At 53.4% G+C, this 14,826-nt stretch overlaps 2 protein-coding genes across 6 annotated transcripts in view; one reads left to right on the top strand and one right to left on the bottom strand.

Annotated features, from left to right (window-relative positions):
- EZH1 (enhancer of zeste 1 polycomb repressive complex 2 subunit) overlaps positions 1-11,228 on the bottom strand; it is a 53,215-nt gene extending 41,987 nt beyond the window's left edge. For 2 of the 4 annotated variants that reach the window (XR_010622970.1, XM_065749134.1), the window contains exons 1-16: positions 10,394-10,534; positions 9,530-9,650; positions 8,807-8,935; positions 8,482-8,601; positions 7,694-7,814; positions 7,004-7,177; positions 6,038-6,140; positions 5,612-5,775; positions 4,698-4,789; positions 4,005-4,185; positions 3,270-3,466; positions 2,750-2,841; positions 2,110-2,150; positions 1,495-1,620; positions 1,035-1,213; positions 339-434 (exon numbers count right to left, since the gene is read on the bottom strand). Coding sequence is in view for 3 of the 4 variants with exons in the window: in XM_065749134.1 (XP_065605206.1) it covers positions 339-434; positions 1,035-1,213; positions 1,495-1,620; positions 2,110-2,150; positions 2,750-2,841; positions 3,270-3,466; positions 4,005-4,185; positions 4,698-4,789; positions 5,612-5,775; positions 6,038-6,140; positions 7,004-7,177; positions 7,694-7,814; positions 8,482-8,601; positions 8,807-8,935; positions 9,530-9,650; positions 10,394-10,437 (1,980 nt within the window). In the remaining variant the exon portion in view is untranslated. Of the gene's footprint in view, positions 1-338; positions 435-1,034; positions 1,214-1,494; positions 1,621-2,109; positions 2,151-2,749; positions 2,842-3,269; positions 3,467-4,004; positions 4,186-4,697; positions 4,790-5,611; positions 5,776-6,037; positions 6,141-7,003; positions 7,178-7,693; positions 7,815-8,481; positions 8,602-8,806; positions 8,936-9,404; positions 9,651-10,393; positions 10,535-11,150 lie in introns of those variants that run through there. The other 2 variants (XM_065749135.1, XM_065749136.1) reach the window with 2 other exon arrangements.
- Positions 11,229-11,812: 584 nt separating this feature from the next.
- Positions 11,813-14,732, top strand: RAMP2 (receptor activity modifying protein 2). 2 transcript variants are annotated; one of them, XM_065749112.1, is made up of 5 exons: positions 11,813-11,830; positions 13,258-13,409; positions 14,116-14,226; positions 14,307-14,409; positions 14,477-14,732. In XM_065749112.1, the coding sequence occupies exons 2-5, from the start codon at positions 13,349-13,351 to the stop codon at positions 14,730-14,732; spliced, it is 531 nt and encodes a 176-aa protein (XP_065605184.1). In that variant the 5' UTR covers positions 11,813-11,830; positions 13,258-13,348. The 2 variants fall into 2 exon arrangements, with proteins under 2 accessions (XP_065605184.1, XP_065605185.1); XM_065749113.1 differs by lacking the exon at positions 11,813-11,830 and adding an exon at positions 13,121-13,140.
- Positions 14,733-14,826: the final 94 nt, after the last annotated feature.

The raw sequence follows: 14,826 nt of genomic DNA, 5'->3' as shown, positions 1-14,826 counted from the left end.
AAGGATCATGCAAGAAACAAGTCTTGTACCTCCTGAAAACACCTCCTTCCCCTCCACCAGCGGGTGGGAGCTCACCAGGGTTCAGGAGGAGTAGAAGCAATAGTTGAGCTTCAAGGGACCAGCACACACTGCTTTGAGGACAGCCCAGAAACACTAAGATGGGTCCCAAAACGGTACAAGATTCAACCTCTAAACTGGGTCAGAGTGAGCCACGGCCATGACTGAACCAGGGAAGGCACACAGTCCCTGCTGGATCAGCTGCTGAACAGAGCACTTCCACAGAGCACATACTCCCAAGCACACAGCACAGTAGTCCCAGCAAGAGCACAAGCACTGACCTCACCACAGTATTCAGAGATGAATTCATTCTTCTGCACAGATTCTTTGATGAAAGTCCCCCAGCCAGCAACATCTGATGGTGCCAGCAACAAATGCTTGAGCCAAGGTAAAAAGAAAACAGTCTCAGATGGCAGATCTACTAACCCCCAGTATGCAAGCAGTGCAGAGATCACACCCCAGGTGCATGTGTGTGGTTTAGGGCAATGCCAAGAAGCATCCATGCTGTGCAGGCTACAGTCCTCAAGGTTCCAATACCACAGTGGCAAATAATGCAGAGAAGCAAACGAGAAGTCAATATCCATCCAGTGCCCTACTGTAACATGACACATACCTCCCTGCAGTTTACATGTCACAGATCAATGAGCTGCAACTGCACAGTACTTAACACCCACTGAATTTCTGTCTCTTTTACTTGCAGTTTCTTGTTCTGACCAGCAAAATTAAACTTTTCTATGGAGTCACTTTCTATGCTCCCTTGTTTTCATGCATTCTCATTTATCTCCCATCTCCTGATTTTCACATTGGTCATTGATACTTTAGATTAAATGCTATGGAAGCCTGGGGCAGAGCAGCTTCCCTTTTTGATGTTTCTCACTCAGACAGCTTTGAGTGGTTTGCACCCTCTCCTGTGTAGCAGATCTGTTAATCAGCTCTACCCAGGCAGCCCTTTGCCAGAGCCATGCTCCTATCAGTACCTTTTTGAGTCCGCGCTGGATGCTGCAGTTCTTGCAGGAGACAACCTTGCAGTCCCAGTGCTCTGATGCACCACAGGTCAGGCACAGGTCTGGATCACACTCCCGCACGGCCAAGTAGCACGGGCACTGCTTGGTGTTGCACTGGGTCTTACAGCGGCAGCCTGGGAAGCGATTCTGACCTGCAGAAACACAACCCATGATTTTGTATGCAGGCAAGCATTCTCTAACAGGAGCACACATCACCAGCTGCTGGCAGTCGCAGGGCATCACAGACCATAGTTTTCCCTTGGACTTTATCAGACCAGTAATTAAACCAGGTCAAGTGAACCAGGCAGGTAGATCAAAATGTGAAGGCAGGAATAAAACAGGCCTTCATTAAGGCCCAGGTCTGCACCCTTCCTCTGCTCTGGATCAGGAGAACAGCTGCTTTCATATGTGGTAGTCCTAGGGTTTTCCTTACAGTCAGGGTTGCACTGGCAGAACTTCTCACAGAAATTTTGGGTCATAATGCAAGGGCAGGAGCTGTCACAGGGATGTTCAGGATGGTCACAGGGCTGGTAGTTGTACACTTGTGTTGGTGAATTATCTGGAACAATAGGAGAAACACCAGGATTAGAAGCTGTATTTTGTAGAAATGCTTGAGAGAAAGCAGCACTCCCAGGGCACTGGAGCAGAGCACATGCAGGTTCCTGATTTGCCTGCAGAGGGCAGGGAGTGCAGCAGCACTCAGCTCAGCCAAACCCATCCACACACTGCTCTAATTACAAATGCATGACACACATCCACCCCTGCACAGTCCACTTCACATGGACTGCATGCCAAATCTCATCCCTCCTGACTGGAGAAGGACTGGACCGCAAGCACAGCCTGGCAGAGAACACTCACACAGCAGCAGTGTATGTGGCAGAGCCACGGTGGCCCCCAAGGCAGCTCTGCAGTGAGGGCAACTCACCCTCATATCACTGATACTGCTGGGATGGAGAGCAGGACACAGCGTCCTGCTGTGCAAGCCAGGGCTGGAAAACCAGCCCCCACAACACAAACAATGCCTGAGCACAGCCACAGCAAACACTACCTTTCTTCAGCTGAATCTTCCTGCAGTGGGCAGCCCACAGCCTGGAAGAGAAGCAGAGAAGTGTCAGAGGTGGGGGAGACACAAACCTCCATCAGGAGCAATTGGCCAGCACCGTGCTCAGCACTGCCAGCTAGCACAGCAGCAGGGGATGAGTGAGTCCAGCAAGGCTGTCTGGCAGCTTCATGCATTAATAACCATCAGCCAAACACAAAGAGGTGAAAGATGAGGAAGACTCAGCTACAGCTGAAGTTATTTAAGGCAAATGTGAGAGCCAGAACAATACTGTACACCCTGGATCAGCAGATAAAATGTAGGTTATAAGCCAGGGAGCTCATGCTGTTAGGAGAGCATACTGACCCTCCCCTGCAGCAGTGCAGCACTTGGTGCAAGACAGCCACTGTGCTGCCCTCTGCTCCAGGGCTGAGCCCGAGGTGATAAAACCACACAGCTGCCCAAGCAGGACGGCAGCACCAGAGACAGGGCAGGGGCCAGCTCCCAGCCAGCAGCACAATCAGCCCTCTGTGACAGCGAGAAGCGTGTGCAGATGGGAGCCAGATGCGGATTACCAGGAATGCTTTGGCACAAAAAGCAGTGGATCTGGTTGCGTTTTAAGAACAAAACAAGGCTGTCCAACGCTTGCCTGTGCTTCCTTTTCTTCTTCTGGGATGGATTCATCAATTCATTTGTTGGCAGTTTTGTTATAAGTGACTCTTTCACTGCAAACTGAAAGACCTACCAAAAACAAAAAAACACAGAAGCAGAAGAATAAAGTTCAGCGCATTCGAGTTGCCTTTATTTAAGCATAAATGAAGAAAGCGTGAGCACACATACACACTGTGCAGCTCTGCCCCCAGTTTTTTAAGTCATGGATATCTTTGCTTTTCTTGCCTGGAACACAAGAATATCTACCTGCCAGTATTCGCAGGCCTGGCATAAAACACTCAGAAGAAACCTAATAGCACTGGACAGCAGCAGTACTGCAAAATAACAACACTGAACTTCCAAAATGTCAGTGCAACACATTCCCCAAAACACTCTGAGGCAGAGAAGAAAAAGGAACAGGAAAGCAACAGCAAAGGTTTATTTTCTGCCCCTGGGTTGGGTGCTGCCACGCCTGCTTCTCTTGGAAACACAGCCCAGACTAGACTGTCAGGCCCTACCTGCTTGCATGTCTTTGTTCCCAGCAGTCTGGCGATGGAGCAGAAGTTGTTGAAGTAGGTCCCATGGAAGACACGGAAGAGGGACTCCTCAGCTCCTGTCCACTCGACTGGCTCCTGCTGTGCCTCCACTGCAAACAGCTGGGATGAGGCCGGGCTCAGCTTCTGCTTGGTAGGGGTCTGGCAGCGGGAGTTTGCCTCTGGTGAGAAAGGCAGACATTAGAGACCAAGGACGAGCAAGAATGCAACTCTGCCATCTATGCTTCCTAGAGCAGCAGTGCTCCAAGGGGCCTGAGCCTGCCCTGCCCCACGAGACAGGAGAAGCCCAGTGTTTGTCCCAGCACTGAGGAAGCAGTCACTGCCTTGCAAGACCAGACACAAGCCCTTGGCCTCAACAGCTCGCGGGTGGGTTCTCAGCACCACAGTACAGCCATGTGCGTGAAGTGGCACTGTCCAGCAGTGTGCCTGCTGCCCACACACTCCTCATGCACAGCCAAGGTGCTCTAGGTCATAGAGGTCCCAGCAAAGAACTTGCTGTGCCTGACAACAAGCATAATAACCCAAACACAGTGCAGGGTGGCAATGAGTGTCCCCCTTCATTTGTTTAAGGTCAGTTGAATACCTCCTGTCACTAGCTCATAACTGCACAGCCACCGAACATGGTGCGGCGGTGCCTGCTTGCCATCACTGGTGAGAGGCCAAGGTGGGAGAAGTGTCTCTCTAAGGATAATGTCATACCTGAGGAACTAGAGGCCCACTCATTGCCTGTGTCTCTGTCGCTGTCTCCCTCCCTTGTCTCAGCAACCGCAGCAGCTGGGGCATTTGAGCAGGAAGCACTGACCACATGGTGCCTCCGGCGGCGCCTGCCTGAGCACTTGGACCTGGGATTGTGCAGTGCAGCAAACTCCTTGGCTCCTTCCTGCAAGCAGAGCAGAACACAAGGTAGGTGGCACGCAGCCACGGCACGCAGAAAGGCTTAGGGAGGAGCCCTGTCCTGCTGCCACTATGAGAAGGCAGATTTGTCATCTGTGGTCACCTTCAGTGGCTGCCAAGGCCTTGATAGCTGGCTGCATAGCAGATTTCTGCTTCATTTCCTTCAGCATCACTGCCCACATGAGCACGTTCCCTCATCCTGTCTCTCCAGCCTGCTTCGCTGCCTCTTGCCCTGGCAGTGACATCTTCCTGGCCTGCTCTGCCTCAACCCTGCAGCTCCTTTTGGACACTGATACCTTAGCTAGCTGATTCAAACATTATATGAATACGCTTCCAGTAAGGTTTATATTTGGATTCATGCTTCTCCAAATTCAATGACAGTCACAATTAATTCTGAGAAATCTCCACAAGGGTGAAGACCCATAGCCATTCTACAAAGCACAGCTGTCCAGGCCAACTTCTTGGGGTGGTTTCAGAAGTCACAGTACAGAAACATACCAGCCAGAGGAAACAGTCTGCACCACAAGGATCTGGCTCAATCTTGGTCTCTCTGTTCTTTCGTTTGTACACATTAGGAGTGGCATGAAAAGCTGAAAAAAAAAAAGTTATTTTTACTATTAGCAACAGGAGTCTTCTAACAGGAATCTTCCACCACAAAAGCAAAGGACAGGGACAGCACAAGAATGAAGGTAAGTGGGAGCAGGATGCAGCCACCAGGAGCACAGGAAGACATCTTAGGAACACAGAACAAGGTGGAGAACATGTTGGCCTAGCCCTACTTCAACCAATGATGGGAACTTAGCAGCAAAGAAGAAAAATGCCACAGAAAAAAGATCTGCTTTCAGACTGAAACAAAGAGACCACATGATATTATTAATAGATCTTTTAATAAATAAATCAGTGGAGAGAGTCCTGTGACTTTCCAAGAGAGCCCTCATACTTCAGAAACAGCAAGTCCAACAGATAACCAGTATCCAAAAGACTCTGGCAGAACAAACAGCAGCAACATGACTAAGATGACGCTGTAAGTTCCAGGGAAGCAACACAGCACATGGGTACATCCCAACTTTAGAAGTGTAACAGTCATGACTTTCCCTGATGAGCTTTTGCAAAAATAAAGTCTAATCACATCAGCGTTTCAAGCACAAACTGCCCTGATGTTCATCACAGTGTGCTGAACAACGGTGAGAAAGAAGGGACTATGACACAGGTTGCTTTGCCATCCGTTTGAGGAATTTAGCATAGCCATGCTCATGAAAGGTTTCTGGGCACCTCCCAGCTCCTTAAGGCTCCACTGCAAACTCCAGGGAGCCACCACCTTCTCACAGCTGCAGCACAGATGCTGAAGACCTACAGGAGCATAAAGCACAGACTGAAACACAGAGGAAAGTGCCCAGTGAGCCTGCACTTACGATGCAGAAAACAGTCGTATTTGAAGCAGCGCCGGCAGAAGAGCGTGTGGAAGGAGTGCAGGGACTGCTCCCGCTGGACAGACTTTGCACAGGGCCCATCGATGTTGGGAGTGCACTGCGGGGGCAGCACATTCGGATCCGACACCTCAGTGAGCTCCCGGTACCTATTCAGCAAACACATCCACAGAAGTGTATGCTTCACTGATTTGGGACATTCAACAGGACTTCACGTGACTACAGATTTTATGACTCTGGTCCAGACTCCTTTCAGCTGAACCAAAGTTTGTAATAGTCAAAAAACGTCCCACTCAGTGCCTGAAGCCACACGAGCTCTACTTTCTGGACAGAGCACAGGGCTGTTTTCTGAAACATAATTTTTACCTTCCCTATCAAAAGCAACAAGCAACTTAAGGAGAGATCTTCTACCTCTCTTTCATGTCATCTGGGAAGCCATATTCAGGAAACATAGAAGAAATGGCAGTGAATATCATGTCATTTGGAAAGCGTTTCTTGGAACACTTCTTGTTACCTATGAAAAAAAGAGACAACTCCTCAGTTAAGCTGGACATGAATGTAACTTTCCTTTTTCCAGAGAGAGTGATTCCAGGTGTCCTGGACTGCATTTTAAGAGACAGAAATGTGAACACTCATAAAATTTTGTCTTGCAACTAGGCTAAAGCACTTCCAGATGGCACTGTATTCTACTGCTTTCAAAGTAGCATGATGTATTGTTTTCTTAAGGAAAATCACCATTTATTTTTACCTGGACAGGATTAACATACATTACCTTCCTACATCTGCAAAAAGTGCTGGTATTTGTTCTACTCCTATCACTATAAATCAAAGATTAAACTACCAGTCAGCATTCCTAAGATCATGCATGACGTGTGAAAACCCACAGAACAGAGCTTCCTCTATCAAACAAGTTGCCTCCAGGTGACAAAGGAGAAGGAAGAGAAACACTAATGCATGGAGGACGAGGCTGGAAGGGATTTGGAAATGTCCAGCTCCCTGTCCTACAGCAGAATCAGATCTAAAGACAAACTTACTGACAGATGCTCACCTGACTGGTAACCAGACCTCACAACTTCCTAAGGCAATATCCCACTGCTTTGCCAATCTTGCATCACATGGTTTTCCAGATCACTTATCTGAATTCTTTCTTGCCACACTTTATTCTGATGACTGCCTATCCTGTCCACAGGGGACAATGACAGCAACTGATTTCCCTTTTTCTTTCAACTTCCTTTACCAGAATTTGCCAAGCAGGTGACTATTCTTAGCAACACACAAATAAAAAAGAGTGAGAGTAGGAGAACGTCGGCCTGCTCCTCAGGCAAGGCAGGATGGAAACATGAACAACACACAACCAATTTCTGCAGCCAAACCCACCTTCCACCGCAATTCGTTTCCTTTTCCGTGTGACTGGAAGTTCCTCTTTCCCATCCTCCTGTTTGACTTCAGAGTCATTGTGTCCTTCCTCTTCCTCATCCGAGTATTGATTCAGGGCATTCACTAGCTCCAGGAAGACAGCATCACTGATGAGGACTGACCCTGAAATCATTTCTGAAACACAGTGATGCCAGGCAGTTTGTGGGAGGGCCACTAATGTTCCTCAGCCACACCACACAGTTATCAATGAGAACTTTCCTGGTGATTTTGTGGGGACCGGTGGAATTTTAATGCTTCAGAGTCCTAAGAGCGGTGTAACACTTCTGGTGATTTGAGGACAGCCCATATCATGGAAAGTTCTGCTGCATTCCCCCCTCTATGCAGTTTTAGATGAGCTAGGCACCTCTCTAGGAAAGTATACAGATTTTCTGTCTCTGAAAAGCATGGCTAGTATCACAAGTAAAATTGGTGCTGAACTCCTCCTAATCCTGAGCCTAGAACAGAGCGGGGGATCAAAAGGCAAAACCGTGACCTTACAAACCATAACTGCAGGCATGCATTTCTGCTTTTCTACTCAAAGCTCTCAGATAAGATGGGTACTGCGACCACATTTTGATTTCTTAACTACTTACATATCTTACTTGAAAGACACTGAAAGAACACTGTTGAGCATTCCTGCTCCCAAATTACCTTCTTCTCCATGAACTTTCCCATCATAGTTATTAATAAGCTCTTCAATGAAGGTTTCATCCTCCTCCTTCACTTCATCTCCCATGTAAGGGATGTTGCACAGAACAGTTTCATCCTCCACCTGAAAAGCAATTAGATGCAATTCAGTAAACCAGCCCTTTCTAATTTCCAGCCAAGCTGTGTCTCTACGGCTGCTCCTGTCCACTGCATGCAGAAAACTCTGCATAAAGCAAAGGTTCAGCCTCCCCAGCTCAAGTTTCATGTCTCATCACTGACATTTCATTGTTATCCCATGCTATCAGTATAACCCTAACCCCAAAAATGCATTTGATTTTAAAAAGGAGAGAACTGTATCCAATGGTTACAGAATCACACAAATTGCCAAGAACAATAAAGAGCCAAAAATGTCAAAGTTGTGGTGATTAAGGGAGTAGAACTGGAACAGTGAAGGAGGTAAAAAGGCAATTAATTCCAGGAGGAATACAGCTGAAGCTGAGAAGTGTTCTAGCAGTAAGTGCAGGGAGCAAGGACATTTGACTTTCATTGTTGTGGTACCATCAAGGGACTCTTTTTGCATTACAATTACTAGTGCCACACTGCTCTGCCAGCCTGCTACATCTGGCTTTAGAAAGCTTGGGCAGGCTGCAGGGATACATTCACTCCCATAATGGGCAAAGGGGCAGGCTAGCTAAGGGCTGTTTATATCAGAAATAGTGTATTAGCAAATACTCTAAAGTAAGCAAATATTCTAAAGTAAAGGTCTCACACCACAGAGCACTCCTACCTACCATGAAGTTCTGCTGAAGAGGAGACCAGGAGTACATGATAGGCACCAGTGCCACTGTGTTCAGTGTTCTCATGTACAGTGTCTGGCTTGGAAATCCTGGAAAAATACTCTCAACTGTACACTAGGGTAGAAGTGAAGATAAGGGCAGTGAGAAAACAACCTCTGGGAGATTGCCACCATCACAGAAAGAAATAGCACCCAGGACAAATATAGCAAAGCACGGTGTTCACTCACAGTGACTCTTAGACAGTAAAAGCCTTTTTACCCCATTTCTTCACCTAGAAAGAGTGCTAGGCACCGACTGATACTATCATAGCCCTCCCTACCTGTTTTAGGAAGGGGTGCCCACTGACTGGCTTCATCAATTGCACTGGTTGAACTCGAAGCTTCTTCCAGTCCTCATTTAGAATTTGAGTCTTTTCATGAACCTTTGCAATGTTGGCCACAAACAAAGCCTGAAATGAGAGAAAGAAGCACTCAGCACTTTAAAATCACGTCAAGATTGGGAACATTAACATCTCTCCCAAGATCTTGTTTCGCATATCAAAATAAAGACAAGGCAGAACATTTCAAATTGATGATGCTAATTAGAAGGAATTCTAATTCAACTCAGTACTGATACAAAACCGTGCTGAAAATTTACCCAAGAGCCAGCAACTTCGAATAACTCCCAATCAGAGCCAACCTGTTCTAATTCCTACCTGCCAATGAGAAAAGCAGAAGAGCAAGCCACCCTAAATGCACAATCTCTTTGCACTGCAGGGGTTAAAGCAAGGAGATACTTTTCAAAGCAGCAGAAATGAGCCCTTTATGGCACCCTATGCAAGCACCCACACAGGGAACTGCTCGACCTGCACAGCAGAGCCAACAACACTGCTCTGCTTCAACTCTGAGCACGAAGAGGCAATACCTCTTCAAACTTACCATGGCTGCAACTGAAACAGAACTTCACAGTTCTCATCGTGAATCACTCATGTGAGAAGAGCTCCGATACTGCAAACTGAAGTCTATAGCTGAAATCATTCCAACCAGAGCCACTACGTCTTTACCTTTGCTCCCATGTTTGCCTGAAATCTCTTGAGCTGCCGAAGACGCATATATTCAGACTTGACTTTTCTTTTCCAGTATATAATACACTTTGATGTTGGAGGAGTGGTGATTTCCATTTTTCTGTAAGTAAAGAAGTATTCTTAAGAACAAATAACAAGTAACTGACAGTACCAACACAAACCAAGCCCTGTGGATTTTAAATGCATCACAAGTTTTAACTAGGAAAAGATAATCACCCAAACCTGTGCTAATCCTACATCCACAATAATTATGGCACAAATTGCACTAAAAAGCTTGGGGAGCATTTGGACATAAGCAGCACTGCACTTTGTGTGATTACAGGGATTCATGTGCTTCTATACAACCTGAACCACTACAAATCACAGAATGATGAGTCACAAGAGACTGTACAGCCAGTCTTACCCCCACCCCCTGCTCCTCACCAGCTCAGGCTGCCCAGGGCCCCATCCAGCCTGACCTTGGGCACATCCAGGGATGGGACACCCACGCTGCTCTAGGCAGTAGTGCCAGGGCCTCAACACTTCTGAGTAAAGAAGGTCATCCTCACATCTGACTTAAATCTCCCTTCTTTAGTTTAGACACTCCCCCTTGTCTTGTTACTGTCAGATCATGTAAGAAGTTGCTTTCTCTCCTGCATATAATCTTTCAATCCTCTGTGGTCAGTCTGTTTCCAGCGTTCCCCTTTCTGTTTGCACAGGGTGCGGGGAGGACAACATGATGACATCAGGAGCAGTGTTACATCCAGCTCAGAAGATCTCATTGCCAGGAGGCTGGGAAGGACAGTGTTTGTTGTGCAGGTTGTCAGAACTGCACAGCTCCAGGCTGGGGATACACAGCACTACCTGACAGAGAAGCAGCCAGAGCTCGGGGTGCTGGCACCAGGCATTGCCCTGGGAGCCCAAGGGATGCTTAAGCTCTCATCATGGAAGCCCGAGTGGAGCCCAGCTGCTGAAAGCACTGCAGCTAAGCCCAGCAGAGCTCCACATTCCCTGGGGCGGGGGGGGCCTTTCCCTCAGAGCCCCCAGCACAGGCTGAACTCGCACCCAGCGGGCTGCTCCACTTCGCCCGCGGAGGTTAACCATCCCGACCTCCCGTCTGAGTCCCTCCACCGCCACGCAGCCCGCACCAGGCCTGCCTGCGGCCCTGCCAGCCGGGAGGGGGCACGGGGGACCCGGTGGCAGTGGAGGCTGCCGGGATGGGGACGCGGCAGGATCTCGGGGGCGGACCCAACCCTGCCGCCCCGCACGGCCGCTGCCCCCAGGCCTCTACCTACCCCTGGGGCCCGGCCGCCCCCCCATAGGTCCCCACGTGCCACAGGAGCGCCCCGGCCGTCCGCACGGCGCCCCCCCACGCGGCCCTCGGCTGCCCCGCAAGACCCCCACGGTCCCACGGGGCGCCGCGCAGCCCTCGGGGGGCTTAGTCTCATCCCCCACGTGCCCCCATCAAGCCCTCCCCCCCCCCCCCCCAGGGACCCTCCTATGGCCCCAGCACCATTCCCGACCCCACGCTCCCTCCCGGGCCCCTCCCGCCGGGCCGGGCCGGGCCGGGCCGCCCCCCGCCCCCCGCAGGACCCCAGGCCCCGCCCCGCCCCGCACTCACTCCTCGTCCATCGCGCCGGGGGAGGCCGCGCTACGCCTGGCACTGCGCACGCGCCGCTATAGCCACGCCCCCCCGCCGTTGCCCCGCCCCTCGAGCACGCTCCCGCGCGTGCCCCTCCCCGCCGCCGTCGCGTTGGTCGCGTGGGCGCCGCTCCGGTTCGGGGCGCGGGATTCGCCCTTCCCCGCGGTTCTTTCCCCGCGACGCCTCCGGGCCCCGCAGCAGCGGGAGGGGAGCGCGGCACCGCCGGGGCGTGGGGAAGGGGAAAGCGATGTCCGTGGGCCCCCCGGCCCCGCGCGACCTTCGAGGGCCGCGTGGCCTCGGGGCCGTGCGCGGCGCAGCTGCGGCTCCGAGCGCGGACGTGGGCCGCTGCCGGGAAGGGCGGTGCCGCCAGACAGGAAGCGGCTGTTCGGGGCGGACGGCCGCGCTGCTCGGCTTTGGCTCGGGGCAGGAGCGGGACGGGGGCTTGGCACTCCCTTCCCCAGCTGCGCTCCCAGCCTGGCCCCTTCCTTCCCCTCCGCCCAGCCGGGCGCGCTGCGGAAAGCAGCGTGGGGAACCTGTGGTCCCTCGCCAGGAAGTGAGTGGGGCTGTCGCCTGACCCCGTCCAGGCGTGCTCCCACAGCTGAGCTCTGCTCCCGTCTGCCCCCGTATCTGATGCCTTTGAGCCTCTCCTGTTGAGTCAGGTAAACGCAGGGAACTCGGTGCCCCGTCAGCCTTGCGTGGCACTCGCTTGACAGTGAGTGGAAAGTGCTGGGATGGGCTCAGGTACGGTGATACAGTCCCAGCCCAGCCACGAAGATGTTCCTGGGGTGCGGCCGCAGCTCCTCTGTTGCCAGCTCCTGTTCTCACCACCAACAGAGCCTGGAGACCAGGTTGGACCCTCCTGGATGGCAGCTCAGCCCCTCCCACACTGGGCTGCTGCTGAGCCGCAGGGGCAGCTGCGGGCTCAGTCAAAGAGCAGGCAGGGGTCCAGGCTGCCCCTGGAGCCCTGTGCCATGGGGCAAGGACGGCAGCGGTGCTTGGGGGACAGCTGCATCCCAACCCAGGACGTGGAGAAATGTGTTCCCCACTGCTAGGCTGAGTCCCCTCCACAGCACTGCAGCCGAGGGCTGGGGGAAGTTTGCAGGATGGGGCTGGGGAGCAGTGGGTGCTGGCAGACTGCCCCGGCTGTGCAAGGAGCGGCCGGCTGAGATCACCGGGTGTCACCCTGGCAGAGGCTCCCGCCGCCGGCTGCAGCTCCAGGGGTGTGACAGCAAAGAGCAGAATGGAGCTGTGACCCCATGCCATGGCCTCATGGATTCCCTTTACTGCCAAAGGGCTCCCAAGTGCCAAGAGTGTGGTGGCTGCCACGCAGCCTGCACATAAGTGTGTGCAGTATGTTGCAGCAGGAATGTGCAGCACAGCAAGAGAATCCTTCCAAAGCAGGGAGGGTCCCCACAAGCTGCAATTCTCTGCTGCGTGATTTGTGCTCTGTGAGTCCCATGAGTGAGTTTTAAAGGGAAAGCTCTGGGCTGGAGCTCAGCCCTTGGCAAGCAGTGAGACAAGCTCGCGTGGCCTCAGCTCCATCCCTGGGCGGGGACACTGCAGAGCCAGCACCGTGCTGCCCCGAGGTGGGAGCTGAGGTGGCACAGGGAGAAGAGGAACTCTGCAGCCATGTTCCCCTGCCCCATCCTCACCTCCTGCCCGTTTGAGGCTCACGCACGCCCGTGGTACCTCTGCTGTCCCTTCCAACCCACCCGTGTCCCTGGGGCAGGTGCCCCACAGCACCATGAGCACGGGCTCGGGGCTGTAGCACCCCCGAGCTTCCAGCAGTGCCCCTCCGGGGACGCCCTGCTCCACTGTCCACTCCCCCCGCTGCTGGGCTGCCTGCCCTCCACGCAGGAGACGAGGGATTTCACAACCCAGCCCAGACAGGATTAAAGAGAAATACACAAGTAAACAAACAGCGGCCTTGTGAAGCGGCCGTGCTGCAGGAGCCCCTCAGCTGCCCAGGGTGAGGTGTGAGGCGATGCCCGGGGGTCCAACGCTTGCTGCACAGCGGTGGGGTCCCGCGGGGAGGGCTGCCTCGGAGCAGCACTAAGTAATCTCATTTTTCACACGTCTCCTGTAGTTCAAACTGCCCCTGTCAGAGGAAAGGAGTTGCTTCCTGTTATTTCCATTGAAATCCTTGTCCCGGTCGCTAGCCCGCAGGCTCCGGCAGGATGGCACCGTGTGCGCAGACGGGCTCTGGCCGCCTCTCCCGAGGGCTCCTGCTGCTCTGCGGTAAGTGCACAGCCCCACACCACGCGGCCGCAGCCGGGCTCACCGCAGGACTAGCGCCGGGCAGTGGTGAGCGGGACACGGTGCTCGGGCAGCCATCCCCAGCACCACCGGCCACTGCGGGCAGCCCCTTCCCCTTGGAGGGGAGCGGTGGAGTCTCTGCGGGGACCTGACCTTGATGGCAGCGGGAGAGCAGCTCTGCCCTGGGCAAGGAGCATGCCAGGGCCAGGGCCAAGGGAACAGGGCACATGGGCTGCCTTTGCTGCCACCACTGTGCCTGCCCACAGCCACTGTGCCATCCCTGCAGTACGCACTACAGGCCAGCACAGCCACAACAAAGTAGCTACCAGGGTGGTGTGGCATGCCCGTGCCCAGGGTGGAAAACGAACAGGAGTGATCCTGGTCCTGGCAGAGGGGTGGAGGAGTCTGGTGGGGCTGGGGTGCTATGCCCCGCGCTAGCAGCAGGTTCCACAGATGGGGGGGATGGTGACAGGAGGCTCTGTTTCATGGCTGTGCTGCACTGCGGTCAGCACTTCCTCTTCCCGATTGGAAATAGGTGCCCCCCCCACATTGCCAGGCACCGGGCATGGCACAGCCCTACTGCTGCTGGTGGCCCCCAGTCACCCCATCACCCTCCATCCCATCACCCTGCTGCCCCACTCGTGGCTCTGCTCCCTCCTGAGGTGCTGAGCATGTCTCCCCCTCGCAGTGCTGCTGGGCCATGGGCTTTGCCATGTGGGTGCCGAGGCTGAGGGCTTCAGGCAGGAGGCAAGCACAAGCCCACCGGTGCCCATGTACAACTTCACGGATGAGCTGGTGGGTGAGTGTCGTCCCCATTCCCCATCCCCAAATCTTTACAAGGCTGCACTGCAGCTGCGCTCAGCGCCCATCCCCACGCAGAGGAGATATACACCAACGTGACGCAGCTCTGCTGGAAGTCCTTCGTGCACGTGATGCAAAATGTGACCGGCACACAGCTGTGCGAGTGGGATGTCATCAGCAGGTAGGGGTGGGGAGCGCACTGAGCCAGGGGGCGGAGGGCAGCCCAGTGCCCCACATTCTCTCCACAGGCCCTACAGCTTGCTGCAGAAGTGCCTGGAGGACTGGGCCGACAACCTGAAATACAGTTACCCCAACGCCTTGGCTGAGAGCTACATCTTCCAGAGCCACCACCGCTACTTCCAGAACTGCTCGGCCGGCAGCCAGGCCTACTTCGACCCCCCCGAGGACGTGCTGCTGGCCATGATCATCGCCCCCATCTGCCTCATCCCCTTCCTCGTCACTTTGGTCATCTGGCGCAGCAAGGATGGCAAGGCACAGCCCTAGGTGCCGCGCCGCAGGCACAGCCCGGCGCTCGGTGCCGCGGAGCCGGGCCATGCTGCTCGAGGTCCCGGGGCTGCGCGGGGTGGGGCGTTCCCCC

Source organism: Cyrtonyx montezumae, unplaced genomic scaffold (assembly GCF_038088225.1).
Source record: "Cyrtonyx montezumae isolate F1298 unplaced genomic scaffold, pur_monq_1.0 scaffold_58, whole genome shotgun sequence".
In the NCBI taxonomy this organism is placed as follows: Eukaryota; Metazoa; Chordata; class Aves; order Galliformes; family Odontophoridae; genus Cyrtonyx; species Cyrtonyx montezumae.
Note: the sequence above shows the minus strand (reverse complement) of the source record. Positions and strands in the feature narration are given on the sequence as shown.

What these genes read in the sequence shown, in the direction of transcription:
- RAMP2 (XM_065749112.1), top strand. Translation starts at nt 13,349, where the DNA reads ATGGCACCGTGTGCGCAGACGGGCTCTGGCCGCCTCTCCCGAGGGCTC. An exon ending in AGGGCTCCTGCTGCTCTGCG is followed by an intron (nt 13,410 to 14,115) that starts GTAAGTGCACAG and finishes TCCCCCTCGCAG; the next exon opens with TGCTGCTGGGCCATGGGCTT. An exon ending in CTTCACGGATGAGCTGGTGG is followed by an intron (nt 14,227 to 14,306) that starts GTGAGTGTCGTC and finishes ATCCCCACGCAG; the next exon opens with AGGAGATATACACCAACGTG.